At 41.7% G+C, this 27,681-nt stretch overlaps 1 protein-coding gene across 1 annotated transcript in view; it reads left to right on the top strand.

Annotated features, from left to right (window-relative positions):
* Positions 1-27,681, top strand: part of MAP2K5 (mitogen-activated protein kinase kinase 5) — a 116,258-nt gene that overhangs the window by 77,803 nt on the left and 10,774 nt on the right. Inside the window, exon 8 of the mRNA XM_007445606.1 lies at positions 2,039-2,084. Within this exon, the coding sequence (XP_007445668.1) occupies positions 2,039-2,084 (46 nt within the window). The remainder of the gene's footprint in view (positions 1-2,038; positions 2,085-27,681) is intronic.

Below are 27,681 nucleotides of genomic sequence, written 5' to 3'. Positions count from 1 at the left end.
CTTTCCCTCCTTCATTCAAAGTCCTTATTTCATCACCCCTTCAGAGTTACATCCACTAGTGGAAAATGAGCCCTTCATTCCTGTGGTGCCACAAAATGGTGCATTCAGGATTCCTTGCTAAACCGAAATGGTTGTACACTGGCCCCTCCCCCTCCCCACCATGATCCATCTGATGATGCCGCTAAAGTGAAACCAAGAAATATTCCTTAATATAAATGTCAAGCTTTATCACCTTTTTGACTAAATGTAATATGTTACCTCTTAATAAAAATGTCTCTTGTAGTTTATATTCCATAGGAGAATATGTGGGGAAGAGAATTTTAACTCCCAACTTCTAAAATTTTTATTAATACTATTTCTGTTTATTTAAAATACTTACATAATATTCCGTAGCTTGTAAAAACTGTTTTCACTCTGCAAACATTTTTTCCAAAATATGCCATGTTGGAAAAAAAGGTATGTATTGGTTAAACACTAGAATCCTAAGCTCATTAATATTAGAGCCATTATCTAGAAATATGTATCAGTCTCTCTTAATTTCCTTTACATGAAATTCCTAGAAACAGGAGCACATGATGGGAATATCCCATTTTGAAATGCAGAAATTGAAAAACCGTGCAATTCCCAAGCTGCCTGGAGCGCCGAGTTTTGGCATCACCCGCTCCGAGATGTTGGATTTGTGCCGTGACCACTGTGCTTATCCTACTATGTGGTCTGAGACCAACCTGGGGGTGGGGCCCTTTCTGAGCAGAGAGGGAGAAAAGCAGATAGAGCTTTGCCTGCCTTCTGTCCAAAAAATTAATCAGCTGTTATATAAAAGTTTTACGGAGACAGAGGGAGGGATAACCTGTGTTGAAATTTCCACAGATGTCAAGCCAAAACAGAAATGATAGTGGGTAATAGCCTTGTTTTCCCAAGAGATACAGCTACTTTGGCATGTCAGATTAAGACTGTTACCAACTCCACTGGCAAGACAGCTTGAATTACTTGCTAATGGATGCAGTATTTGAGAGATGCATATGGTTATTTATAGGGAAGGCAAATGTCCTCGATGTCATTAATGGTTCATAACTACGGTTCTTGTTTACCAAATGATCATTAGATCTCTGTACTTAAAAAAAAAATACTGTCAGCAAATGCAGAGATTGTATGAAGGGCTTTTTTTTCTTGCTTGTTTGAGGTTGCCTTATATAAAGAAAAAGTGTCTGTGTGATTTTCCCAAGTAATAGAAGCAGCAGTTTCTTTTCATGACTTCATCCCACAGATACTCTGAGTTTAGTATAAATCGGCCATCAAGTAGGCAGCTTACCCACAGTTACCTCAGTCCCGTGACTGGGTGCTTCATCACATAGCTAAGTACACGCTGTAGCTACTGATTATGACTACTGGACATAAGACGAAATATTTTGCAGGAGGAATGTGATTCTTTAAGCAGCTTAAACAAATGTAACTTTCCCACAGCTGTTTAATGAATTATCAGCTTGCATGGTAGCCAAAATAAATGAAAGTTGAGATAATGTAATAACCCTTTTGTAGTTTTGTAGCATTATCTAGATACCTGACCTCTTTTATATATTACTTGTCATTTGGAGTAATAATGAAGGAATGGGTTGTTTTCTCATTTGACCTGATATTCATATTTCTTTTCTTATTGTCTTATCCCAGTTACCAAAAAAGAAGTATATTGTTCCCTAAATTTGTTTGAAATGAATTGATAACTGAGTCAGGAAACGAACATTGCTGCCTTTTTTTCACATTAGTTTCAGAAGTAGAATTAGGATAAATTTAAATTCATTCTTTATCTGTATCGCAAGAGTAACCCCCGAAAAAATCTTTGTGTTTTTGATTGATGAGATTCCCCCAAAATCTGATTAATTGAAGGTCAAAATAAAAGAAAGGGAATACATGCTAATGCTTTGGCCAAGAATTGAACATGATGAATTTTGAAAACATTCAAATTCCAGGAGAAATAGCCCATGGTGGAAATTATAGCACAAATTTACAAGTGATATAGATAATATGAGTTTTTCTCTTACAGCATGAGAAAACAACCAAAAGAAAGGCCAGCACCTGAGGAATTGATGGTAAGTAGATTTTTTTAGTTACATTAGAATTCTCCAGTTACATATCTGTGCTTAACATTCCGTTAAAAGGACCAGAATGGGATTTAAAGCATCCACAGACTCAGCAAAACCAATATAATTTACTTCATTTCAGTGGGTGCTTTTGAAGCTCACATCCTCAGATAGTAGTTTTCACTTCTTAAAAACCCATCACCAGTTTGAAACTTAATGCAGAATTCTTTTTCTTTGCCTCACACTCAAGGGTCACAAGTTAATCTAGGTTATTCTTTGTCCTCATTTGCTATTACAGCCTCTCAGAATTCAGAGGATTGGTAACAGAGAAGATAGTCAGCATATTAAGTTTTTAGTGCAGTCCTACAGGAAATTCTGAATGTGGCGTGGAGTCCTCTTGGATTCATGTAGAATGAAATTAGATTGGCTGCAAAAGATCAAGTTAATGTGAATCTTTGGTCTTTCCTCAGAAGGAGACAACTACAAGGCTGCAAGTGCTGTGTTCTCAGCTCCAAGGCTGCTTTCTTTGATTGCAAATGACAGTTTTTAGTCAAGCAGGGAGAGGAACAGAGACGTTCTGTAACAATTCCCAAATGGTCATTTATTTAGTGGAGATGGTTGATTTGACAACGCAGAAGCTGTTAGAATAACGTTAGCATCAAGCATTCATAAATAATAATTATAGTCTACTCTTTCTAATGTTTTGCGTACCATTCCCTGTCTTCAGATTATTGCAATCAGGACAAATTCTGACTAGTTTTCTCTCATCACTTTAAATAATAATCATTTTAAAGATATCGGTTCAAAGGTTTTTAGCCTTTGTATTTCATCCTTATAAATACGCTAAGCACCCAAACTTCTGTATAATACAGATTTCATCCCCAAATATAAAATAGCCGTATGTTTCCCTTTTATATCATAAGTGTTTTCCAGGAAGGTAGTTTTTTCCTTCATGTTACCCCTGGAGCAAAATCTCAGTTTTCAGGGTAGTTTCAAGTTAAAGTTCACCCCTAAAACCCCTGCAGTTTATAACTGTGCAGGTTTCACGTCTAGAATAAACTGGCCTTTTTTTTTTTTTTTTTTTTGACGGGGGCGGATCTCTGATGCTTGGGAAATTCATGCAGTTAGTCACATTTGAGGAAACTTGGAACAGGTTCTAGAGATGGAGACCCATTTACCTTGTACATTATCATGCTGTGGCTGGATAGCTCAGCTATTAAAACAAAGGAATAGGGTTTCATAAAACAGATATGCATGTTTCAATGCTGCAGTGAGTTGGCCACTTATAAATAAAACATCTGCAGATCGTACGTACACTCATAAATGCATCCGGATGTATGTGTTGGTAGGGAACACCACTCCAGGGTGGCAAGTTGTAAAGATAAGGCTGAAGGGTGAGTCCTTTCAGTGCCTTGAAAGCAAACATACGTGGCTATCTGTGTGTGGAGAGAGATGAGGAATACGTATTTCGATATATCTGTTTACAACTGTACACCCTGGTCTGTGCTGTCCCATATTTTTAATTAATAAATATCAATAAATCAATAAAATACAATGAAAAATTGTCACAGGAAGCACTATCCTATACTTAATTTAACATTATTTCTAGTACTGCTCACAGTTTGATTTAAATGAATTTATTCCCCTAGGTATAGCAATAGTGAGGCACCCCCTGGCTTAGTACAGGCTCAGTGAGGGGGCAGGAAACAATGGAATGTGTGTGAGGCTCCTGTGGTCAAGGGGGTTGAGCCCTGCCCCCCTTTGGCCAAAATATCGGGCCCAGAAGGGGATAGGAAAGAAAGTGGGCTGTCCCTGGCTTGAGGAACCTGAGTCACATCCTAGGGACCCCCTTAAGAAACCAGTCTCTTTATTCCTTTCAGCATATTAATAGCTTTAATTTTTCCTTTTCCCTCTCCGTCTACAACCTGTTTAGTGGTGCTCCCATCTGGAAGCTGAGCGCATCCTCTGGAATGCATGAACTGTAGAGCCCATTTGTCACTGGAGTGGGAGGGGGGGGCTGCCTTTCACAAAAAGAGCAGTGTATCTCCCAAGCGTGGTGACTCCCCCAGCAGGGTACCAACATGGTCTGCACAGCTTGGGCCACATCAGCTGTGAGGCCCGCAGGATTGTTGAGGTTTCCCTATGGGCCTGCATTTTGCAAATCAAAGGGAGAGCATCAGAGGTGAAGTCAGGTGGAAATATGGAAAGTTACAGATTTGCCATCATGGAACTCTTACATGAACTTGGGTGTGACCCTGACCACCAGTGAACACAGCAAGTCCCAGCCTAAGTAAATCAAAATGCAGGGAGAGGTGTGCCCAAACACCCTCACCTCTGGGCCTGGGCCTTGCACTTAGCAGGCACTCAAGTGGTTTTTGTTGTTTTATTTGGTGGAGTCACCTTATATACCAGAATACCCAAGTCTTAAAAATCATCATCTTTGCAATTTTTGACCATATCATTCTTAAAGATGACATGTAAAACTCAAGTTTAGACGCCAGCGGCTATTAAAATCCGAATGTTAGAACTCATTTAGTTGTTTAGCTGTTTAATTCTCTCTCCTTTGCATGGTTGTTCCTAAGATGGCTACAGTTTTTCTGTTCTAAGTGGAAATGTTTTAAAATTGGACCAAGAACTTGCCTTAATGGTCACATTTGGGGGAGGCCAGGGTTCACATGAACTGGTACCATTTTCTGGCATGTACCCCTTAAGCTACATAAAGAATTAACTCAGAAGTCTCATCATCGGCATCCACATCATCTTGGGAGATCTCAGAACCAGGTAGACAACTGATTCAGTAGATATTTATAGACCATTATGTGCAAAGTCCTGTGCTAGACTCAGCAGAAGATGCAGGGTAAGCTTCACACATACAGTGTTGCAGGGGGTAGGGCAAGTATACAAATAATTAGAATAAACTAAGTACTATGAAAGAATTGCAGAGTTCTGTGGGGATCCATATGGGGAAATGGGGAACAGCTATATGGAGAAGGTAGCATTTGAAAACAGCCTTTGGAGGATGGATTGAATTTTAATAGAGAGTTTGCAAGGGGTCATTCCAGGCAGAGGAAAGGACGGGCAAAGCATGAGTGTGTCGAGTCCCCAAACCTTTTCAGAGCAATGTGAAACCTCTAGTGCTTGCTGGAACAGAAATTCCATTGGCATTGGCCTCATGGAGTCACAAACCCACAAAGGTAGAGCTCAAATAGGCAATATATTCACCACCAGCTGGGAAATCTGTTAAGAAATTCCACTTCTAATAGAAGGAACCCTAGTACCCAGGTCTGAAAACTTTGACTTGACATAGAAGCAGCACACCCACCCATAAGTACCTTTTTTCTTGAGTTAATTCTTTTGAGTGGACTCTATTCAGTTATAGGGAAGTCCTTCATCCTTGGGGAAGATCTGACCTTTCTTCAATTCTTTAAGAGTTATTGCATGCATCAGGAATCAGCTTTAAACCTAGCAAAGGAGAACCAGCCATGCAGGCAGCCCAGGAGCATTTGGCATGCTGACACAGCCAGACAGATAGGAACCCCACACATCCTCTTTCTGTTCCTGTGACGATGATTCCGTAATTAAAGAACCCACTTTTAAATCACTCTGATGTAAAGCACAGGAAAGACCTATATCAGTGCTGCCCCAGCTCTGTGACTGAAGACCAACAAACTTAGAAAAAAGTTTCCAGGCTGTAGAAACTCTGAGAAGGTGGCAGACGGTGTTCACAGGCTTCAGACAACCAAGCAAACGTGTCACGGCTTATGTGGGAAAAGGGCAGCTTCTGCCAGTCAGAAAGGATTGATGGGATTGCAGCAAGAGGGGAGAGGACGATGATGCGAAGGCGCTAGGGAAAGTTTCCCAAAATGTCAATAATCAGATTGAGGGAAGCAAAAAATTAAGAATCATACCCCTGCACTCAGGGACAGAGACAACCTGAGGTGAAGGCACAGAGATGGAGAGGTGTGTGGCTGGCTTGGCTATTCAAATTATATGTTTACATATTTTTAAGTAAAAGGGACAGGTGAGCAACCTCACTCTATAGACCATCTGCTTGTGTAAACCACAGAGAATTCCTTCTGCCGAATTAATCCTCCTTTTGGGTTCTTTTGTAGCGAAGGTCAGGCAGATTTAGCAGGGGAGCTTCCTTTCCCTTGTTAGCAGCTCTCCAATCCCTCCCCACTTCTGTGTCTTCATTTGCAAAATGAAGGGGATGGACCAGATCAGCAATCCTTGACCTGGGGTCTGTGACTTCATTCAGGAAGAGCCCCTGAAATTACATCCAAAATTGTATATGCATGTGGCGATTTGCATTTCTTCAAAGAAGAATTCATGGCTGTCATCAGTTTTTCAAAGGGACCCTAAGTGATTGTTCAGCTCCCTCACTACCTTCCCACTCTGTTAGAGCTCTGCAGCCAGGACGGGACGAGCCTCTCAGGAGAGAGGCATTCGTTTGGAGGGTGAAACGCTTGCTTGGGGGAAGGGAAGGGAAGGAAAGGGAAGGGCCCTCCCTGTGGGACTCGGCACGGCTTCCCACCAGGTCTCAGGCAGCCCTTTAACCTCTCAGCGTATCCTGAATGTGGGCCTTGATTCGAGCAGGGAAGGTGTGGGCCGTGGGCTCCTATGCAGTTACAATTTGGATTCAGAGCGCTGTAGATCCTTCTATGCATTTAGAGTGTTTCCAGAAGCTTTCCATGTCTAAGCTCTATTTAATGGAATCTATGCATAGTAAGTAGTCAGGTCAGAAGAAGCAGCATCCCGGTTTGAGATCAGTCGCTGGCTAACGCTTTAGCTAGGCCACTTTATTACCTCACGCTGGTCCGATTGCCATTCTGCCCCTCCTTTGTCCCATGCACTTTGACTGTGGTAAAAGTACGTATCACATACATATTAAAAACATATACCCATTCTATCTGTATGTAAATGCATGAGGCACAGCTGGATACTGCAGAGGAGTTTGATTTACTAATAGTTATTATCTGTTCTAGCTGTTCAGTGGCAGAGAGAATTTCAGAGAAACAAGCTGGCGCAGAAATTGTCTTTATGCTATAACTATACTGCTTTAGTAATTGTTTAAAAACATGGCTTTTCTCCTTAGGTTCTAATAATGCCTGTTATTTTGTGCATTTCCTTGTACATTCCAGAGCAGGGCAGCCTCCTTTAGCATTTCCTCAGCTTTGGTTTTCTATCCAGGTGCCTGAGAAGAAACACAGCGTGTAGTTTGCAATTGAAATTTGACATTTTGCTTAGAAAGCAAGTAAATAGTGGGACTGGAAATACAAGAGAAGCAGGTGTGGGTCTTGAGGGAGGGGTATCAGTTATAATCAAAATAGTGCTTTTAGATTTCTTTTTTCCTTCGTCTAAATCCCAGCAGCTGCAAACTTGAAGGCATCTCATTTCTCAGAGGAGGCTTTATGTATTGAAGGTGGTATTGTTTGGGGGCTAATAAACACCAAACTGCTCCAGAAAAATCTGTTTAAACATTTAATTACTTGCAAAGAGATGTTAACTTGTTTAATTCCTCTAAATTAAATTGTCACTGGTAGCTTTTCTGCTTATCCAAACCTGATTGTAATTACATTTTCAGATAGATTGGTGGGTTGTTCTCTAAGTTAATCAAGGTATGTGATAAGTTGGGTATCTGCATGGTCCCTTTTAAAAATCGGAAAAACCACAACGTTAGAATTTTTCTCTCCAGCACTCAAATTCCGGGTGACTTCTGGGTTTAGACCAAATGGCTTTGTTCACCATTGTGAGACCCAAAGCCACAAAATGCATGGGACGATTAAGGAGATGATTTTATTCAGGCACTTGCAATAGGGAGAATGTTTATTAATGAGGAATGTCTCAAAGCAACTGGAGGGGGCCAAGTTTATGGAGGCAGGTAAACAAGGGAGTCATCCGCCAGTCTTACGGAAGTCATGGAAAGGGGTCTTATCTCTGTGTGAGCAGGATGGTCCTTTGTAGCTAACAAGAGAGTAGGGAGATTCCCCACCTGTTAACTCCTTTCTGGGAGTGCAGGGCTCAGATAAAGTTCAGCATCATCACCTCATTCTACTATAACTGGATCAAAAATGAGTTCCGGTTTATTTTGATCCAGGGCTTACAGGTGTCCTGAGTACAAATATGAGGAAAGGCACATTTCTGCAGCCCCCTTGCATAGTGCTCACAGACCATGTGCTTGCAATCTAAGCTTTTTAAGATACTAATGATGGTTTATACCAAGGGGGGAGGGGGTGGGTAGGATGAATTGGGAGATTGGGATTGACATATATACACTATTAATACTATGTATAAAATAGATAACTAATGAGAACCTACTGTATAGCACAGGGAACTCTACTCAATGTTCTGTGGTGATTTAAATGGGAAGGAAACCAAAAAAAAAGAGGGCATATATGTATACGTATAGCTTATTCACTTTGATGTACAGTAGAAACACAATATTGTAAAGCAACTATACTCCAATAAAAAAGCAATTCTGAACTTGGTGGTAGTTTAGTACCTTTAGCTAGTTTGTTGCCTCATATGGAGCATGTTTTAAAATAGACCGTTAGGGCCAGACTTACGTGTGTGTCTGGCTTCCAGTTCTTGCAGACATCAGTTTTGCTTTTGGTTATTCATTTGGAGGTGCACACCAGCTTATTGGCCAAGGCACCCCAAATTTGCAGGGGGAAACCCTGGATAGGATTGAAACTTCAACTAAATATTTTCTTCGAGCACAAAAGGCATCACAGAAGCCTGGGGACCAGTTGACAACCATGTAATGATTTTTTTTTTTCAAGTCCTGAAGGCCATTAAAATCATCTATTTGTGTCTGCTTATAAATAGGAATCCACTAGTAAGAAGTTGATTTTAGCTTTTAATTGCACATAATTACAACGGCAGAATCACTGTCTGGATGCTTGAGATCACACTAAATCAGACAGCTTTAATTTGAATTTTTGATGACATGTTAGCACTTCAGCAAGAACAGAGAGATTATAACCCCAGAAAACAAGCTTTGTTTTTCCATAGACGTGACTGCTTAATCTCTTCGTGAGACTTTAGCAGATAAATACATGTGTGTTAAGTGTGTGTGTATTTATATACATGCACATAGCAAGAGAGATACAGATAGATAAAATCTGTCATTCCTTGATCATGGCGATCTGACAGTTTTAATTTCCCAGTTTAGGATAACTTTTTTCCTCCATCAGTCAAGTCAGATCTCTTAATACGGTGATGATTTGCCTGTTTAAGACTGCGGTTTTTTGAACTCCTGCCTGCAAGGCTTCTTTCTTGTTTTACTGGGCTGACTGTCATCTTCCCAGCATCACATTTCAAGGCACAATAAGGCTGCATAGACCACAGGAACAGTTTGGTTACCTTGGTTGCTGTAAAGTGGATCAGTGGGGCCGCTTTTCAGTGTTCTGCCACATTCACAGCGGCTAAACTGGCTCTTTAGAGTATGTTGTACATTCCTTCCTCCTTTGACGCTACTCAACTCACGGGGAGTTTCTGTTATTTGGGTGATGGCCTCAGCCTAGGATTCTTTCCTCTCTGCTGTCCTTGAACTTCTCCATCCTCCTCCCTGCAGCTTTCCCTACTCTTCCCCTTCACAGTGCTTGCTTGCTCCCTTCTCGCAAGCCCTCCACCATTTATTGCCTCTAACTTGAAACAGTGATTAATTACATAAATTATATATTCATGGTAGATTCACAGATTGGTTCATACAGTATGGTGATTCCTAACTTGGGCAACTCATCAGAACCATCTGAGTGGGTTTTAAAAAAAAAAAAAAGCCTGGATCTCAACCCAGATCAAAGAATCTCTGACATTCGGGCCAGGGAGCAGGTACCGGCATTTTTTGTTGTTTTTAAAAGCTCTCCAGGTGAAACTCACTGGTTTTGATACCTTTTTTCTCCAACTAGATTGTAAGTGCCTTGAAGGAGAAGCATGATCTTTAATTCAGTTCCTAGCTTGGTCTTATGCCGCTGTCATTCAGGCGAGTTCTCTGTTCTGATTAAAAGAAGAGAAACCACTATTGATTATTATTCTTTGCATGTGCCATTTGTGTTCTAATCCATTTCAGTAAAACACTGTACTAGACATAAAGACAAACAAGACATGTCCCTTGTTCTCCAGGAACTCAGAGTAAAGTTGAGGAAACTCACCAAGAACAAGCCACCCCTGGACTCTGTGATATTCAGTGTAAGTTAGGATGGCCATATTAGAACTACATGGTCTGATCAGAGGTTTTTGTTTGACTTCCTGCTATGAGAGGTCATGTGGGTAAAATCATTTGGCGCCAAAATAATGGAATGTCTAGGATGTTGCAGTGTTTGCAGGGATACCATTCAAAGCTTTTAACAACCAGTATAGCCAGACCCATCAGAACAGGCACTAGGGTTTGGCTGTATACCCTGGAAGTACGGGAAGAGCAAGAAAGTGTAAAGCTGGCCTTGCTCAGTGGCACCTGTGATCTTTGGCATGTGTTCTGACCACTTGGGAATTCACCTTTGACAATTAAATCCAAATCAAGAGGTCGTTAGAGAGTCAAGACTTAAAGGAGACCACCTGGCCAGCACCATCTTTGCCGGGTTAGATTGATGGCAGGGGACCCCAAGGTCTTTATCAGCATATCAGATGTGGGCCACCCGGCACCCCCCAGCTCTCGGGGATAATGGATTAGGTTGAAAAATCTGGAGACAGCCACTTGTGGGGGAAATACAAAAGGATCTTGAAGCCCAGTCTCTGTGATTTGGGAATCGCCGTTGAAAGCAGCCAACTTGTTTTCCTGTCAGTACACTCCAATAAATAGATGCAATTCTTATCAATAATTAGTGAGTCTAACCAGGAATTTCAAGGGCTGGAAAAATATTAGAAGCCTCCTATTTACAGTTGTAACCAGCTGGATTTGTTTAATGGGTTGTTTGCTTTTTAGTTTGTAGCAGTTTCGAGAGAGACCTTTGGTGACCACGAGCCTTGTGGTTTCAGTGAGGCCTTTTGTAGATACACAGCTATTTGGGGGCCAAATCTGCCTGCAGATAACTTGAGGTTCACTTGGCCGTTTAGAGACTGCAGAAAAGGCAGTGGAGACATTTGGGCCTTCTGTCCTCTATTCGATTTTCAAGATTAGAATTAAACATTAGGCCGTGGTCTACCGAGAGACATTTGCCAGAGTGTGGACTAGTTTCTTCCCAGTATCCTGGTTTACCATTTCTCTGTTCTCTTAATATAAATGGTCACTGATTCTGAAGTAGGAGAATAGGTACCATTCATTTATTCGTGCAAAGATTCCCTTGATACAAATAAAAATGGAATTTTCAAATGTAACCCGATTAACTCTTAATTGTATACCAATAGCCTGTGTGTGTCTCAGCTCCCTCAGAAGGCTTCTGAATGGTCTGCATCTCTTTTTAAACTTGGGGGGAGGATTCATTTAATAGCAGGACTTTCTAATTGTGGGATTGTTGTGGAGTTGACAAAAATTTGTATAAATAGGGTACATTTTTCCACTTAAGAGGGCTGTGCTGAGACATTTTTAATTGGATTTTCATGGTGATTGACAGCATTTGATTATGACAGTAACTTTATTTGGCTGGACTGCTTTAGCCTCTTGTTCAGATTTTTCCATCAAAGCCCTTTTTTATCCTCTGAATCCCCAGTGGAGCAGCAGTCATTGTGGAAGAGCTTTTTAGCACCTTTGTTGTAGCCATCCCTGGTGATGATTGGGCCCAGCTGGTAGTAGATAAGAAAATGTTCCTTTCACAAAGAGGCTGTGTCTCCCGCCTCTGCGGTTTCAATAATTTTAAGAGCCCCCCAAACCTGTTGAGGATTAGAAGTAGCTTTAGATGTGAAATGAGTGTTAAGTATTAGTAATCGGGAGATTAGGGCCCCAGGGACAATGAGAGATAAACAACTGCAATTAAGGCAAATCTGCCGATGTAAACAAAATTTAGCAGAAACAGATGCCCTAACCATTTTAGGGGATTGATTTGAGGGCACCAAGGAATCGATTTTTGTCTTGTTTACACTTTCAAACCCCTGTGATATACTGGAAGGCTAAATATTTCATACAGCCTGATTTTAGTTAATTTTTTTTTTCAGCGCCTCACAGTAGGTGCCTCTCTTCTTGCAGTGACCAGGCCTGAGTTTATTCAGCATTCACAGGGAGCAGCTAATTGTCTATGAAGGGCCCCCATGTTTAAATGGGCTTGACAGGAATTTAAATTTTGTTTCAATCAACCCCTGTGCTCACAGCCTGCTCCAGTTTCTAATTTTTAAATTAAACATGACTTTTTTTTTTTAAGCCACAGACTTGCCTCTGCAATACTCTCGCTCTAACTCTGGGGAAGGCAAATCGGCAACCCTGGAATGCTGACTTTTGCCAGGCCTGAGGCACCAGCTCCAGGGCTGGAAAATTCTTTCTCCAAAACGAGCTTTTCCTTCCCCTGTCAGGGAGGTCAGCAGAGGTTTGGCTGGGCAGCTCAGCTTCCTGCCTTCAGAAATGGCCCCCTTTCTAGCTCTCCTGTGCAGGCAGCAGTGCGCATCATCTGGAAAGTGGGTTAAGTACCAAAGGGAGGCATAAGGCTAGCTTTTGGGGGGCTGGCTGAATTGTAACCCATTGCACGTCTAGTGCAGATTTGTATTTCAGCAGCCTTTTCTGCCCTTGTGCGACAGGGAGACAGTGTCAGACCCGTGCGTCTCAGTACACACTCACCGTTTTTCTTTGCTGAATATCTGCTCTGGGTAGAGCATCCAGCCTGATGCCGAGGAAGCCATCAGCCCTGAGTCCTGCCCTCAACCAGCTTACACTCTAGCAAGGAAGATGAGGATATGAACAGCCAAGCACAGGATAGATTGTTAGACTCACCAAAGGCCCTCCCCCACTGCTCCTGCCCACCTTCAGCTGCCCCTCTACCTCATGGCACTCCTGTACACGCAGCCTGCACTCTAACAGTCCCCTAATGCATGAGCCTCACATGGTCACGTCTTTGCTTGTGCTGTTTCTTCGGCAAGAATGCCCTTTCCTCACGTCTACGTGGTGAACTCCTACTCAGCCTCCAAGACTCAACTGGCACAGCCTCTGTGAAGCTTTCTGCGGCCTGCTTCAGTAAGTTGCTGGCTTCCTGTTGTATGTCACCCTTCTTTCTGGCAAGTACCTGTATCAGTGCACTTTTCACACTTTGTGGTGGTAACTTAACAGCCCATAAACAAGAAGAAGAGATCATGTCTTCTTTATTTTGTATCCTCAGCATCTAGCCCAATCCCTAGCCCCGAGTTGAATGCTCAATAAATAGTTACGAATTGAAATGATATGAATTTAACAGGTACAATGAGTTCTGGGGAAGGCAAGATTTCTTCCAGCCATGGGTATCTGGGGAGGCTTTGTGAATGGGGTGACAAATGAGCCAGACCTTGCAGGACGTTGGGGTATTTATGTGAGTGTATTACTTTCTGCACACATGTGAAACACAGCTTAGATCCAATATCCGTACTGGTCAGAATCCGTACTACACCTTATTTCCTCTGAAATTACTTGAAAGAAATTGGAGCAACAATTGCGTACAACTTGGGGCTGCAGATAAATTCAGAAAGGCTTCTAATTGTATTTTTTTTTTCGGTACGTGGGCCTCTCACTGTTGTGGCCTCTCCCGTTGCGGAGCACAGGCTCCGGACGCGCAGGCTCAGCGGCCATGGCTCACGGGCCCAGCCGCTCCGCCGCATGTGGGATCTTCCCAGACCGGGGCACGAACCCGTGTCCCCTGCATTGGCAGGCGGACTCTCAACCACTGCGCCGCCAGGGAAGCCCAAGGCTTCTAATTTTTAACCCTAAGGAAAGAAAAGATTTATTTTAGAGAGAGAAATTAAGCTAAACAGATAACATTTTTAAAAAGATGCGTTTTCAGAGTTCTTTCATATACACTATCTCATCTGACCTTCACATAAACACTGTAAAGATTATTCTTATTCCCATTTTACTGATGCATTAAACTGGGGCTCAGAGAGGTTAATTGACTTGCCTAGAGTGACACAGCCAGGAAAAATACAGGACTCTTCTGTACTACATCAAAGCTAATATCTATTGATGCATAGTGGACAGGGGGGTTGTTATTGTGGTGGTGGGAATTTCAGCTAAGTTAGGCCATTTCTAGAAATCCAAAACAAAACTAATGCAAACACCCCACAAAGAAATGTGTTAGAATTTCAGCAGTTTGTGCTTGTGAGACCAAAAATGCCCTTCTAGAATGCTTACTCAACTCAGTCCTTGTAGTCCCCTCCACCTTGGCCTCACCCGGAATCTGCAGGGCTGTGGTCGAATCAGAGAGCTTGTATCTGGACACAGCGGCTGGGGCCTGGCTGAGGCCTGAACCTCAGTGCAAACAAACCAAATAGGAAGAGAGAAAGTAATCACCAGCAGTTTGCACCTGTTAGTTGGTAATCTGAAGGGAAGCTGTGAAAATTTGTGAGCTATTACTGCTTTTTGGTTTTGTCAACCTGCAGCAAAAACTGAAGGTGTAGTACGTTCTGCAATTTATCTGGCCACAAAACCTCTCATTTTTAGTTCTACCATCGTGATTATAGGAGTGAGTGGCTTCTAAGAGATATTACTCTCTGAGTTTGGGAGAAATTTCTTTTAACTCAGCAAACCTTACTGAGCACATTCTATATGCAGAATATATTTCTAGGTGCTATAGTTCAGTGCTACACAAATATGGACAGTGGGGGCTTCCCTGGTGGCTCAGTGGTCAAGAATCCGCCTGCCAATGCAGGGGACACGGGTTCGAGCCCTGGTCTGGGAAGATCCCACATGCCGCAGAGCAGCTAAGCCCATGCGCCACAACTACTGAGCCCACATGCCACAACTACTGAAGCCCATGCGCCTAGAGCCCGTGCTCCACAAGAGAAGCCACCGCAATGAGAAGCCTGCACACCGCTAGGAAGAGCAGCCCCAGCTCGCCACAACTACAGAAAGCCCACGTGCAGCAACGAAGACCAAAAATAAATAATAAATTTTTTTAAAAAGGTAACTGTACTTAAAATATATATATATATATGGACAGTATGCTAGTGTTAGTATCTGAACTGTTTCTTGAACACACGATGTGGAGTTTGTACCAGAATATAAATCAAGCGTGTCTCAAAGTCTTCTGTTTAACTCACCTGACATATTTTTGTCGCAAAACTTCCTCAGTGAGGAAGCCGTGTGCTGATTTACTTTGTGGCATAGCTCCTTATATTCTGGCAAACTAGTAGCAAAGGGCTCCCAGACCATTACTTGAGTTGCACAGCTGTGAGGAATACAGAGGCTGATGAAACACTAACCTTGCCCTCCAGGAGCTTAAGGTGTGGTGAGAAAACCATTGCATCCTCTGCAGCTGGCACGATACAAGGCACAAAGTGGCTGTTCAATGATCTCTGTTGAATAGATGATCAAAAAGAACTAAATAAAAGGCAGTCTTCAGAATGGGAAAAAAAATTATAAACTACATATCTGTTAAGGGGTTAATATCCAAAATATACAAAGAACTCATACAACTCAATAGCAAGAAAAACAAACCAATTTAAAAATGGGCAAAGGACCTGAATAGATGCTTTTCCAAAGAAGATATACGAATGACCAACAGGTACATGACTAATTATAAGGGAAATGTAAATCAAAACCACAATGACATATCACCATATGCCTGTTACATGGCTGTCATCAAAAAGGTAAGAGGTAACAAGTGTGGATGAGGGTGTGGAGAAAAGGGAACCCTCGTGCACTGTTGGTAGGATTGCGAACTTGGTAAGGCCACTATGGAAAACAATATGGAGGTTCCTCAAAAAATTGAAAATAGGACTACCATATGATCCAGGATTTCCATTTCTGGGACTATATCTGAAGGAAACAAAAACACTATATCAAAGAGATATCTGTACCCCCATGTTCATAGCAGCATTACTTACAATAGCCAACACATGGAAACAACCTAAGCGTCCATCAACAGATGAATAAATAAAGAAGTTGTGAGATCGATAGATAATGCACAATGGAATATTATGCAGCCATAAAAAAGGAAATTCTGCCATCAGCGACAACATGGAGGAACCTTTAGGGCATTATGGTGAGTGAAATAAGTCAGAGAAAAACCAGTGCTGTATTATCTCACTTATATGTGGAATCTTTTAAAAAATTTCATAGAAAAAAGATTTGTGGGTACTAGAGGTATAGGGAAGGCGGAATTGGATAAAGGTAGTCAAAAGGTACAAACTTCCAGTTATAAGATAAATAAGTACTAGGGATGTAATGCAGAGCACAATGACTGTAGTTAACACTGCTATATGATATATTTGAAAGTTGAGAGTAAATCCTGAGTTCTCATCACAAGGAAGAAAAAACATTCTTTTGTATGTGTGTGAGATGATGGATGTTAACTAAACTTATTATGGTCATCATGTCACAATATATGTAAAGTCAAATCATGGTGTACACCTAAAACTTACACAGTGCTGTATGTCAATTATATCTCAATAAGACTAGAGGGGAAGAAAGAACTAAATGATATAGATGCCAAACTGATGAGTGCCTTCAGAGACATGTGAACAAAGTAGCCAGGTCACACAGAATAGGGAGCCAGACAGTGATCAGGGTCCGTCAGGAAGGCAGACGGGAGACTAAGGCTGGGAAGACAGCCTGCAAGTGTCCAGGCCGGCACAGGCATTAGAGGAATCAGAAGAGCGAAAGCACAGGCGTGCGGTCATGACCCCGCTCATTTCTGTAACCATGGTTGTAGGACTGGAAAGGTGTGTGGCTGACAACTGTCAGGACATACTCTGTCCTCTGAATGTGAGGTCTGGAGAGGCTGAAGATGGGCTCTAGATCTTGAAAGTGAGTCTGTCGTGAACAAGAGACAAGAAGCGACATGGTGAATTGGAAAGAACATTGATCTACTTTATCAGAAGATAAACTTTCAACTACAGCCTCTGCGTCTTCTGGGTAATCAACAGTTCCTTTTGAAAAATTTTTTTGAAAACTTATTTATTTTGGCCATGCCGTGTGGCTTGCAGGATCTTAATTCCCTGACCAGGGATCGAACCCGTGCCCCCTGCAGTGGAAGCTCGGAGTCCTATCCACTGGACCTCCAGGGAATTCCAAGAGCCTCAGCTTCTTCATCTATAAAATGGGGGTAGTGATACCAATCTTGAAGGGTGGGGTTTTTTTCCTGTTAAAATAGAGTTTGTGAAAGTGTTTGTAAACTGTAAAGTGCTAGACATATGTGGGGGCACTAAATCAGCCTCTTTGGGTCATGACTTGTCCCATGTAATGTTCCTGAGCATGTCTGACCGGTAGCTTCTTGAAAGACAAATATGCTTAGTGGAGCTTAATGCAACTTAAAACAAATACACATACGTTGGGCGTTTGTAGCTAGTGTCTAATGAATTGGTAATTTTTTAAGGATAGACAGAAGTCTGTGAGTTACTCCTCCCCAGGCATTAGGAAGTCTTAACTTTTCATGTCAGTCCTCTAGTCAGTATTATGAACATCCTGTTGGAGGGAATTATTATGAAACAGTCAGTTAATAACAATTTGCTGTCTGCATCTTTGAGGTACTGTGATGGGTTCAAAAGGAATTTAAGAACCATCCAGATCTTCAAGGAGCAGACTGGACACACCCATAGGAGACATTTAGAGAAGGCAGGGTGAGCTGTGTGCTGCTGACTTGCACGGTGTGAGGACCCAGGACATGGTGGCCGAGAGTGGTCAGAGGAGGCATCTCAGCCCCAGCCAGAGCTGTAAGGATTTGTCTGAATATGGAAATTAGAAAGTGGTGGCTCAGCAGCGAGCCAGCTCTGGAAGGGCTTTGCACACCGGTGAGGAGTGTGGCTGCAGGAAGCTGCCATTTGTTCTTAAGCAGGGCAGTGGCCCAACCACAACAGGCAAACAGGCCACACAGGACTGATCTCTGCTTGCTCCACGTGGACCAGAATCTGTGGCTGGAACTGATTTATAAATAGGGATGTCCTAACCCCCTGGCTCTTTCTGAAATTCCATGAAGGTCTCCAGCCAAAAGAATAGGAAGCCAAGTTCAGAGCCTGTAGCTTCTTGGCAGCATGTCATTTGTCTCTCTCTCTGCATCTCCTTTTCAGTGTCCTTTCTGTCGCTATCAGAAAATCATTAGTATGCTAATCTAGCTAGCCGTCATTTTACCACTGACCTTTGCTAACCTGCCTTTGCAATTTCAGGAACTACGTTTGACTTCTCTAAAAGTAACCTTAAATTGTAGTCTTGTAAGAATTCCAGAGCTGTATCCTTCACTCCTTCTTCTAATGAGGTTATGACCAAATGCTCATTATAATTGCTTTAGACTCCTTTTAATTTTCAAGCTTATTAATCATAAGAAGAGTTATTTAAAATTGCATAAATTAATCTTAGATTAAAAGCCCATCAAAGCCTCGAAACAATTAAGAATAAGTAGGATTTCCCTGGGGCAGCAAGTTTTATTTTAATATTGTAGTCAGGTGGATATCAGAACCTTGAAGTATGGTAGTGATTAATGTATGCAAAATTTAAATGAGATTTTTAAAATGGCAAATCTAAATCACATATTGACCTAACTGTAGGCTCTAACTGCATTGTCTGTCATATATTTAAACTGTTTACTAATCAACATTTTAATTACAGCATGTGCTGGCAGACCCTAGGACAAATAAAATCAAGCATTTAAAAATTTTGCTGCAAAGTCTGTTACCCAAAAATAACAAGACTCTCTTATTGGGAAGAATGGAGGAATGAGAAAACAGAGCAAACTTGCTGCAGCAACGTTGAAACTTGGCACAGATAGTCCTAAGGTGTGCGGCTGCCCCATCCTTCCTGGCCCCCACTCTCACCTTGTGATTCTGCTGGTCTGAGACAGCTACCTCTTCACAGAGCAGCATCTGGGTTTCCTTTGAGGTTGATTCGTGCTTAATTAGGGGAATACTTCCCTTCATGTGTTTGAACCTGGTTGCCAAGCACTGTTTACTTGAACAGTGTATGTAGCCTGGGGTCCCTAGGCCCCATCCCCTTTTGTGTTGTGGAGACTAGATATTTCCAGAAATTTGATTCAACTGCAGTCAGAGTCAGCAGCCTTTTGTCTTGCCTACCTCCTCGATCTCTGCTGGGGTTGGCGAGCTGTCTCCAGGAAGGTGGTCCTGGGCTGCGTCAGAGTCTGGAAAGATTTTTCTCTATTTTACAAATACTCTGTTTCCTTATAGAAAGTAGATGGGTAAGAGGGTCGCCTTGAATAAATTATTTCACCCCTTGCAACTTCAGTTCCCATTTCATGGAAAGGGGTTAATAGTGACCAACTTACAGTTTCTATTTTTGTGAAAATCCAGACAAGATAAAGCACACAAAGCACTTAGCATAGAAGTTAGGAAATACGAAGTTCCCCAGAACGTTTGCTCCTGCTCTCATCATTGACTTTCTAAAACTAGTGTTAAAATTATGTTTAAAAATTCAAATAGGGCTTCCCTGGTGGCGCAGTGGTTGAGAGTCCGCCTGCCGATGCAGGGGACACGGGTTCGTGCCCCGGTCCGGGAAGATCCCACATGCCGCGGAGCGGCTGGGCCCGTGAGCCATGGCCGCTGAGCCTGCGCGTCTGGAGCCTGTGCGTCCGGAGCCTGTGCTCCACAACGGGAGAGGCCACAACAGTGAGAGGCCTGCGTACTGCAAAAAATACATATATATATATTCAAATAGTACGGAAGGATATACAGTAAGCTCCCAGCCCCACTCTCTCGAGTTAAGCACTGTTAACAGTAACTTGTGCCCTTCTAGAATTTTTAATTTTATTGTTCTGTACCTTACTTTTTCCCTTTAAGATCTTTCCATATCACATGAAGTCTGTCTTGTTCTTTTTAATACTGCATGGTGTTCCATTATATAGATGGTCCATATTTATTTAACCAGGACCCTGCCATAGAACATTTTGGCCATTTCCAGATCTTTGCTATGTGTTTATTGGCCATTTGTATTTTTTTCACATACTTTGACCATTTTTCTTTTGGATAGGTTGTCTCTTCTTTCATCTTTTTGAACCTTGATTTCCCCATCTAGAGAGTGAGGCAGGTAGGCGCACAATCTCCAAGACCCCTTTTACCTCTATAGGCTACAGTCCAGGCCTGGATGTCCTGCAGGCAGCTTTTACGCTACTACCAGAGGTGCCGGTCTGCTCGTGACCTTGCTGAGCCGGTGTTGAGCTGCAGGGCCAGTAGCTGCGGGTGGACTGCAAGAGGCTCGTTTTCTTCTCTTGTTCAGTTGTGTGTCTTCCTCTCTTAAAAAAGCAGGCTTGGAAATTACAGGGCAGAGCTGGGATTGAACTTCCATTAAAGCTGCCTGTAGACATCAGGAATATTTATTTTCTCTATTTGTTTTAAGCCTGGGAAGACTGTGTGGTTTTCTCAACACTGTCCTGATGGAGCCCTGACCAGCAAGCGTGCAATGCCCCTAGCCCTAATGTGCCATTAATGATAGGTTAATGTACAGTATAATGTTTTGGGGACTACGGGTTCATTACACTTCTGAGTGTGAGGTCTTTCCACAGAGCGCCCAAGGTCCCATTGCATTATATCATGCAATAAAAATACCCTTTTCATATCACACACTAATAAACTGTATTTGAAATGCTGTCTGAGGGCACTGCTGTCTTGTCTATAGGCTGTGCACAAGTGCAACAGTTGGGTTTCCTTTTTTCTATTTTGTGTTTTAGTTACACGGAATTCTAAACTCAGGAAGTCTGCTCATTCTTGTTTTAAATGGTGGAGTGAGTTAGGTCTTTAGGCCTGAGGCTCGGGAGGGGCCGCTCAGTGAGTGGTGAAGAGTCTTTAATACATGGAGAGCAAGACCCCTCATTCTCCTCTGCCCGTCCACCCATACTGTGTGCAGCTATCAGGGGAGCTGGTCTAGTGTCTTCCAGTTTTAGCACTGAACACATGTTAGGTATTACAAAACTTTCCTTAGAAAAGAAGTATGATAAGAACTGCCAAGTCTAAGCCACTGATAGTCATGACTATAGAGCTGCTTCCAGGATAGCCTATGTGCTAGGAATTTCATACACACAGGCTTCCTGTGCAGTTGGTCCTGTTCTCCTTGTTTTACAGAGCACAGAGTTCCCAGACCGAGGGGGGAAAGAGCTTCACTGTAGAGAGTGAAATCCACAGGCTCCTAGGAACCACAGGTGAATTACCTGCCTGTGGTTATTCATACCATCCTGTGAGTTGATTTAATCAGATGGTTTTCTTCTCAACAGTTAGCTGGCGGAAGAGGTAATTTTGAAGCTTGGAACACTTTGGAAAAGGAGACTCTTCTATATCAGAAAGGAAAAAGGCATTCGAATATAGGGATGAGGCAAAGACTGGGGGGTCACAGGACCTCAAAAGACCTACTTTATACTTTGATCCAGGGAAGACTATGGCATTTGTGCTTTGTTGGGGGGGGTGGGGGGTTGTTTCTGCCAGTTGTAGAGAAAGAGTGACACATGAGGTCCAAGAACCCGGGTTCAAGCCCAGTGCTGAGATTTCAGCCGGAAGCGCAGTCCTTAGCACCTAGGGGCATCAGTGTCTTTGCTTGTAAAATAGGCTCACATCTACTTCTGACAGGGCTGGGGAATCACATGAAATGCTGTAAATGAAAACACCTAATTAGTATCTGGCACGGTTAGGTGCTCGCAACTGTTGGCTATTATATTGCTCTTATTATATGTAATAATGTAACAAAACATAACATATTAACAAACCAAACAAAAACATATTGTAACAAAAGGCACAGGCTTTAGAGCTGATGTCCAGTTCAGATCCCAACCCTACCTTAGCCAAATCACTTCTCTGAACCTAGTTTTCAAATCCACAAATAGGTAGTGACAGTAATGCCATCCTGATACTTCGTGGGATTACTGTGACACTTGAATTAGATGATGAGGTTGAAAGCACTTTGTGGAATGAAAAGCCTGCTGGTAAATACATATATGTATTTTTCTCTCCAGATCAAAGTATTCAAACTGAATAAATATCCTTAGAGCAAAGCCACTAAGGGCAGCTATTAGGAAGATTCACTGATCTGTGCCCCTCCCCACCAGGGAGCTTGTCGCAGCCAAATTGTAGGCCAGAGCAGTTCTTCCACCCCATGTCTTCATAACAGCAGAGAAGCGGGGTGGTCCCAGGACAGAGTCTGTGCTCCCCTGAGTTGGTGCAGGGAGAACCAGTACCTGCTGAGAACAGTGGTTGAAAGATCAAGGGACCATGTTGAAGGGTTGAGCTGGTCTGGAGAGCCAACGAGATGACAGAAAGAAAAAATCAAGTTGCTGAGACTGTCCTGCAGAAGACTGGACCTTTGGCTCTAGGCAACGTCCGCGTAATTGTTAGGAGAAGCATATTTAAGTTTCAAGGATGATTAGTTTTTGTTTTAAGGGTGATAGGGTCGGACTAAACCTTTTGTTTAGATGTGGGGACTTTAGAACACTTACATAAACCTCTCAGGGGTTAAATCTGTCTTTAGGGCTACCAGGACTTGAAAAATGTTACCTTGTATCAAGAGAACCAGAAGTGACAAGTTCATTTTAAAAGCCTGGTTTGTCATTGTTTATCTAATTTTCAGAGTTGACACAGAAAATTAGACCAGCTGACACTCACTCTCTGACGTCCCCCAGCTCATTTCCCTGGTCCTTTCCTCCCTGACCTTTGCAAGTACAAAATGCTCCAAACCCCAAAATATAAAACTTACCACCGAGTTTCCAAGTTGCCCTGTAGTCATTCCAAGATTCTGTCATAGGATGTCATCCCTAATGTGATTATAAAAACAAGATGAGGTTATAAATCTACTCCGTGAGGTATTTCTTTTTTCCTTCTGCTTTGACCATAAATCTTAGAAGTAATCAAACTCTCTCCAAAGGAAGCCGAGATAAACTTGGGCCCTAAGTGGCCCCATATGTCTTTACTGAGTTCAGAGTCTCTGAAGGCTTGTCTGCCAGGTGACATCGCACAGTGCTGCTGAAAGGCGGCCAGACGGAGTGTGAGCTTTCCCCTGTTTAATATTGACCTTCCAAGACTCAAAGAGCAGCAAGTCTTCCATTCACCACCTTCAGTAAATGAGCTACTTCCAAGGAAGGATATTATTCAGATAACTGAGACTTACTCCTTATAAAACCAAAACTTTTAAAAAAGATTATAGGCAAGAGGTTTCAAATGTATTATACACTTCCCTATCCTTTTAAACGGATTACATGCATCAGGGTCTGGCTTTTTAGAAAATGTTCTTTAGACCATCATCACGAACAGTCTGTTTTCTGCTGTCCTAGTGTCTCCTGATGTTAACACGTGGAGGGCCATTTGTCCCTGCACTGGTTGACCCCAAGCTGGTTCTTTGGTTTTGTTCTTGTTGTGCAATGTTGCTAAAGATGTCACTTAGTACTCCTGCCCTTGTTCCCCTTTCTAACAGCCCTCCCCTCTTCCTCTTCTGTTTTGTGCTTTAGACTGGGAAACCAGATAGTAAGTGTGTGAGCACTAGTCTAAACTACAAAAAAATGGACTTGAATAAAGGCTTGAGGGACTAGCTAAAAGTAAAGTGTTCGAGTTTTACTGTAACTTTCAGATTCTTAGTCTTAAGTAAGGGAGTCAAATTTACAGTGGCCTGTAGGTATGTAAAGTGCCTCTAGATTTGAAAACAGACCATTTCACTAAATAGGAAATATACTGCTTGATAACGTTGCATTGCAGATGCCCAAGTTTGAAACAATATGACCACTTTGCTCTTGAATCAATAATTAGCGTAAAATTATTTTGAATTACTATTTGTTGCAGTTGTTTTTACTTTTCTGAGGGGACCAAATAAGGCATGAATGTGCCAGGGGGAGTCTTTTGACTCTAAAAACCAGGTTTAGAGCCAGACACACAGAAGCCTCTCAATCCATCCGTACTGGATTTGATTGACTTGAGGTCTCTGTGTAAACGGGAGCATAACTACCAGAAGAAGCAAGTTTGTACCTAAATAACTTTGTACTTCTTAACAGTGAAAACAGACTTGGTTTCATACAGCTCTTCGGGGAAGGCCATGGCCAGCTTATCTGTAGCCAGATGAAGCGCACCCCCTTTCTCGTTCCTTCTGCACGCGGCCAGTGACACCGCCTCAGAAAACACGGGCCACGCCACTCGCTGCCACAGAAAACGCATTTCAGATTTCCGTACATTTAATTTTCTTCAACATTACCTTGCAAACCACAGTAAATCAATAACAGAATAGTTAAGTACCACAGGTTCTTTGTGTTTTGTTTTAGAAAATATTACTCAAGGCTAAAAGTGGGTTCTATTGATGATGTTTATTTGCTGCTGGGACACAAAATGATCAGAATTTTCAAATGGTTTGCTTCCCGTTTGTGGATTTCCTTAGGGGAAAAAAAAAAAGGAGGGGACAGATTCAAACGGAAATGATGGCTGATAGCAGAAACTCTGGAGTAACTGGTAATTCTCAATACTGTATTTTATAGACTAGGCCTGGTAGCTTTGACCTTTGTTATGCTTTTATTTCAAATTTTCCAAAAGGGCTGCCCGAGCCCACCCCTTTGGCTCCCTCACACTCACCGCACCAGTAAGTAACCCTGTCTACTAAATAGAGTGAGGCTCAGAAAACGGGAGCATCATAGCTGGAAACAGTAAAAAAAAAAACAACAAAAAAAAAACAAGATGGCACTTCAGTTAAAGTTATTTACCCAAAAGTTTGACATCTGGTATCTTTAGCCATTTTTCCTCTGTTTTTTGTTGATTTGGTAACATCAAAAAATCTCCACTTGAGCTTCAGTCTTTGTGTGAATGGTTGTTTTACCTTATTAAGAAACTAGAAAAGCTGTTACTAAGATGAATTTTAAGAGGTAGCAGCCTTTACTTAATTGGATGCTTCTTGAAATAAGATGAGACAGTGGATATGAAGTGTTTTGAAAAGTTAAAAGTGTGATGCCAGGGCTCGAAACCTGTGACTCACCTGCCAGGGTGATTATTTGTCACTTCTCGTTGGCACCTCTCAGTCGCCACCATTATCACCCTTCCCACTGCCCCTACCATCACTCACACACATATTCTCTCTCTCTCTCTCTGTCTCTCTCTCTCTCTCTCTCTCTCTTTCTTTTCTCTCTCCTGATGAGTCATCACACTGCATTTTCAGCTATGTTGGCCTCATATCAGTCATATGATATGCCCTTATTATTTTAAAATTTTTCCCAGATTTGTGGTTATGTGCCCTTTTTTCATTCCTAATGATGTTTCCTTGTGTCCTCTTTTTACCATTTTTGTCAGAGGTTAGTCTACTTTATTAATCTTTTTAAAGAACCAGTATTTTATTGATTTGATCATCTCTTTGATATCTAATTCCTTTGTGTTCTTTATTATTTGTTGTTTTATGTTTCCTTTGGATTTACTTTTTGTTCTGTGTATACTTTATTGAATTAGACACTTAGCTTGTAAATTTCCAATCTTCTTTTCCTTAATATATCCATATAAAGCTATAAATTGCCTTTTAAGTATTACTTTAGCTGCATCCCACAAATATTTATATGTAGTGTTTTTGTTGTCATTCAGTTCTAAGTAATTTCCAGTTTCAATTAGGATTTCTTTTTTGACCCATGAATTATTTAGAAGTATTTTTTGTTTGCACATAGTGGTGTTGTGTTATCTTGTGATTGTTGTCTGCTTTTCATGCACCGTGGTCAGAGAACATGGTTGGTATGGTATCAGATCTTTGTTATTTGTTGAAACGCCCTTACTACACTGTTGTTGTTTTTTTTTTCCCAGTGGTCTCTCTTTGCTTGAAAGGAATGTGATTCTCTAATTGTTGAATGCGGTGTCCTATTTACATCCTTTAGGTCAAATTTGTTAATTGCATTACTTAAATATTTTGAGGCCCTACTGATTTTCTACGTGCTTTATTTATCAATTACTGAGAGAGCTGTGTTAAAATCTCTCCCTATTCGTGTGGCTTTGTCTGTTTTTCCTTGCACTTTTGTCAGTATTTGCTTTAAGGCGGTGATGTTAGATGCCTATGTCAAAATGCTGTATCTTCATTTTAAAATGTTTCTTTTATCTTTATGTAGTGACTCTCATTACCTCTAATATATTTTGCTTGAAATTTTATTTTTGTCTGATATTAACATACCTATGCTGTTTTCTTTTGGTTAGTATTTGTCTGCTATATGTTTTCCTATCCCTTTGTTTTCATCATTTCTGTGTTTTGTTTTAAGTGAATCTCTGCATTTTGCTGTTGATGTTTTTAATTTTATCTGACTCTCTTTTAATTGATTAGTTTATTCATTTATATTTATTGCATATTGATACACCTGAATTTTTTTTTCTACTATCCTGTTTTGTACTTTCTTCTCTACAATGCTTTTTTGACTTCTTTTTTCTCCTTTCTTCACTCTATTAGATTAATTTTTTTCTTCCTTTTTATTCTTTCCAGTAGTTTAGATATTATATTCTATTTCTAGCCTCTTATTATCCCTGAGTTTCTAACTTAATTTAGCAAAGCCTAAGGTTAATCACTAAATATACCCCCTTTCCCAACAATACTCAGCCTTAGGTTCAATCTCATCTTTATATTAGGTAGAATTGGCTTTAGCTGCACCTGATTAAAACAAACAGCAGCTTAAGTAAGACAGCAGGGTATTCCCCATACATATAAAGGAAGGCAGGAAGTAGGGTGCCCAGACTAGCTGGAAGTTCCTTCCATATTTCCAGTCAAGGGGCATTTGAGCTCCAGCCAACAGGAATGAGGAAGGGCAGTAGAAATACCCCGTCATTTAAGGACAGTTCTGGGGATTGGCACACAGCATATGTGCTCACATGGCATTGGCCAAAACTAGCTGCAAGGGAGTCTGGGCATGCAGCTGCTTTGCTGGGTGACACTTTTCCTTATTAAAATCAGGATTTGTATCACTAAGGAAGAAAGGGGAATGTTTATTGAGAGGCAGCTAGCAGCCTCTGCCACAGCCTCTCTCCCCCAGACATAAGGACCCTAAGAGTTTCTGATCAGTCCCTTCTTTCATGTCCAGAATTTCATTGTCATTTTGTTTTTAGATCCTCACAATTAGTCATTACTCTTGTTGTCATTTTGTATAACTAGTACTTGTTGAGATTATCCATGTGTTTAGCAGTTATGTGTTCCTTATTCCTGTTGCATCCTACTTCCTCCTTCTGAGGTTTCTTTTCCTTTTGGAAGTATATTAAGAGTTCTGTCAGTGAGGGTAAAACTGTCTGAGTTTTTGTTCTAGGATTGTCTTCACTTTGCCCTCTTTTTTCTTTTGGCTGCACTGCGTGGCTTGTGGGATCTTAGTTCCCCAACCAGGGATTGAACCCAGACCCTCGGCAGTGAGAGCACAGAGTCCTAACCACTGGACTGCCAGGAAAGTGCCGCCCTAACTCTTGGTTGTTAGTTAAATTGGGTCTAGAAGTTTAGATTGACAGTTTTTCCCAGGGCATTGAAGATACTGTATTGTCCTCTGGTTTCTACACTTGCTGGTGAGAATCTGCCAGCTGCTCAGCTGCTGCCCTTTGTGAGAGATAGGCCTGTCTCTCTGGTTGCTTTTAACATCTCTTTTCCCGGTATCCTTCGGTTTCCCTA

This window comes from Lipotes vexillifer, unplaced genomic scaffold, assembly GCF_000442215.2.
Source record: "Lipotes vexillifer unplaced genomic scaffold, Lipotes_vexillifer_v1.1 scaffold972, whole genome shotgun sequence".
Lineage (NCBI taxonomy): Eukaryota > Metazoa > Chordata > Mammalia > Artiodactyla > Lipotidae > Lipotes > Lipotes vexillifer.
Note: the sequence above shows the minus strand (reverse complement) of the source record. Positions and strands in the feature narration are given on the sequence as shown.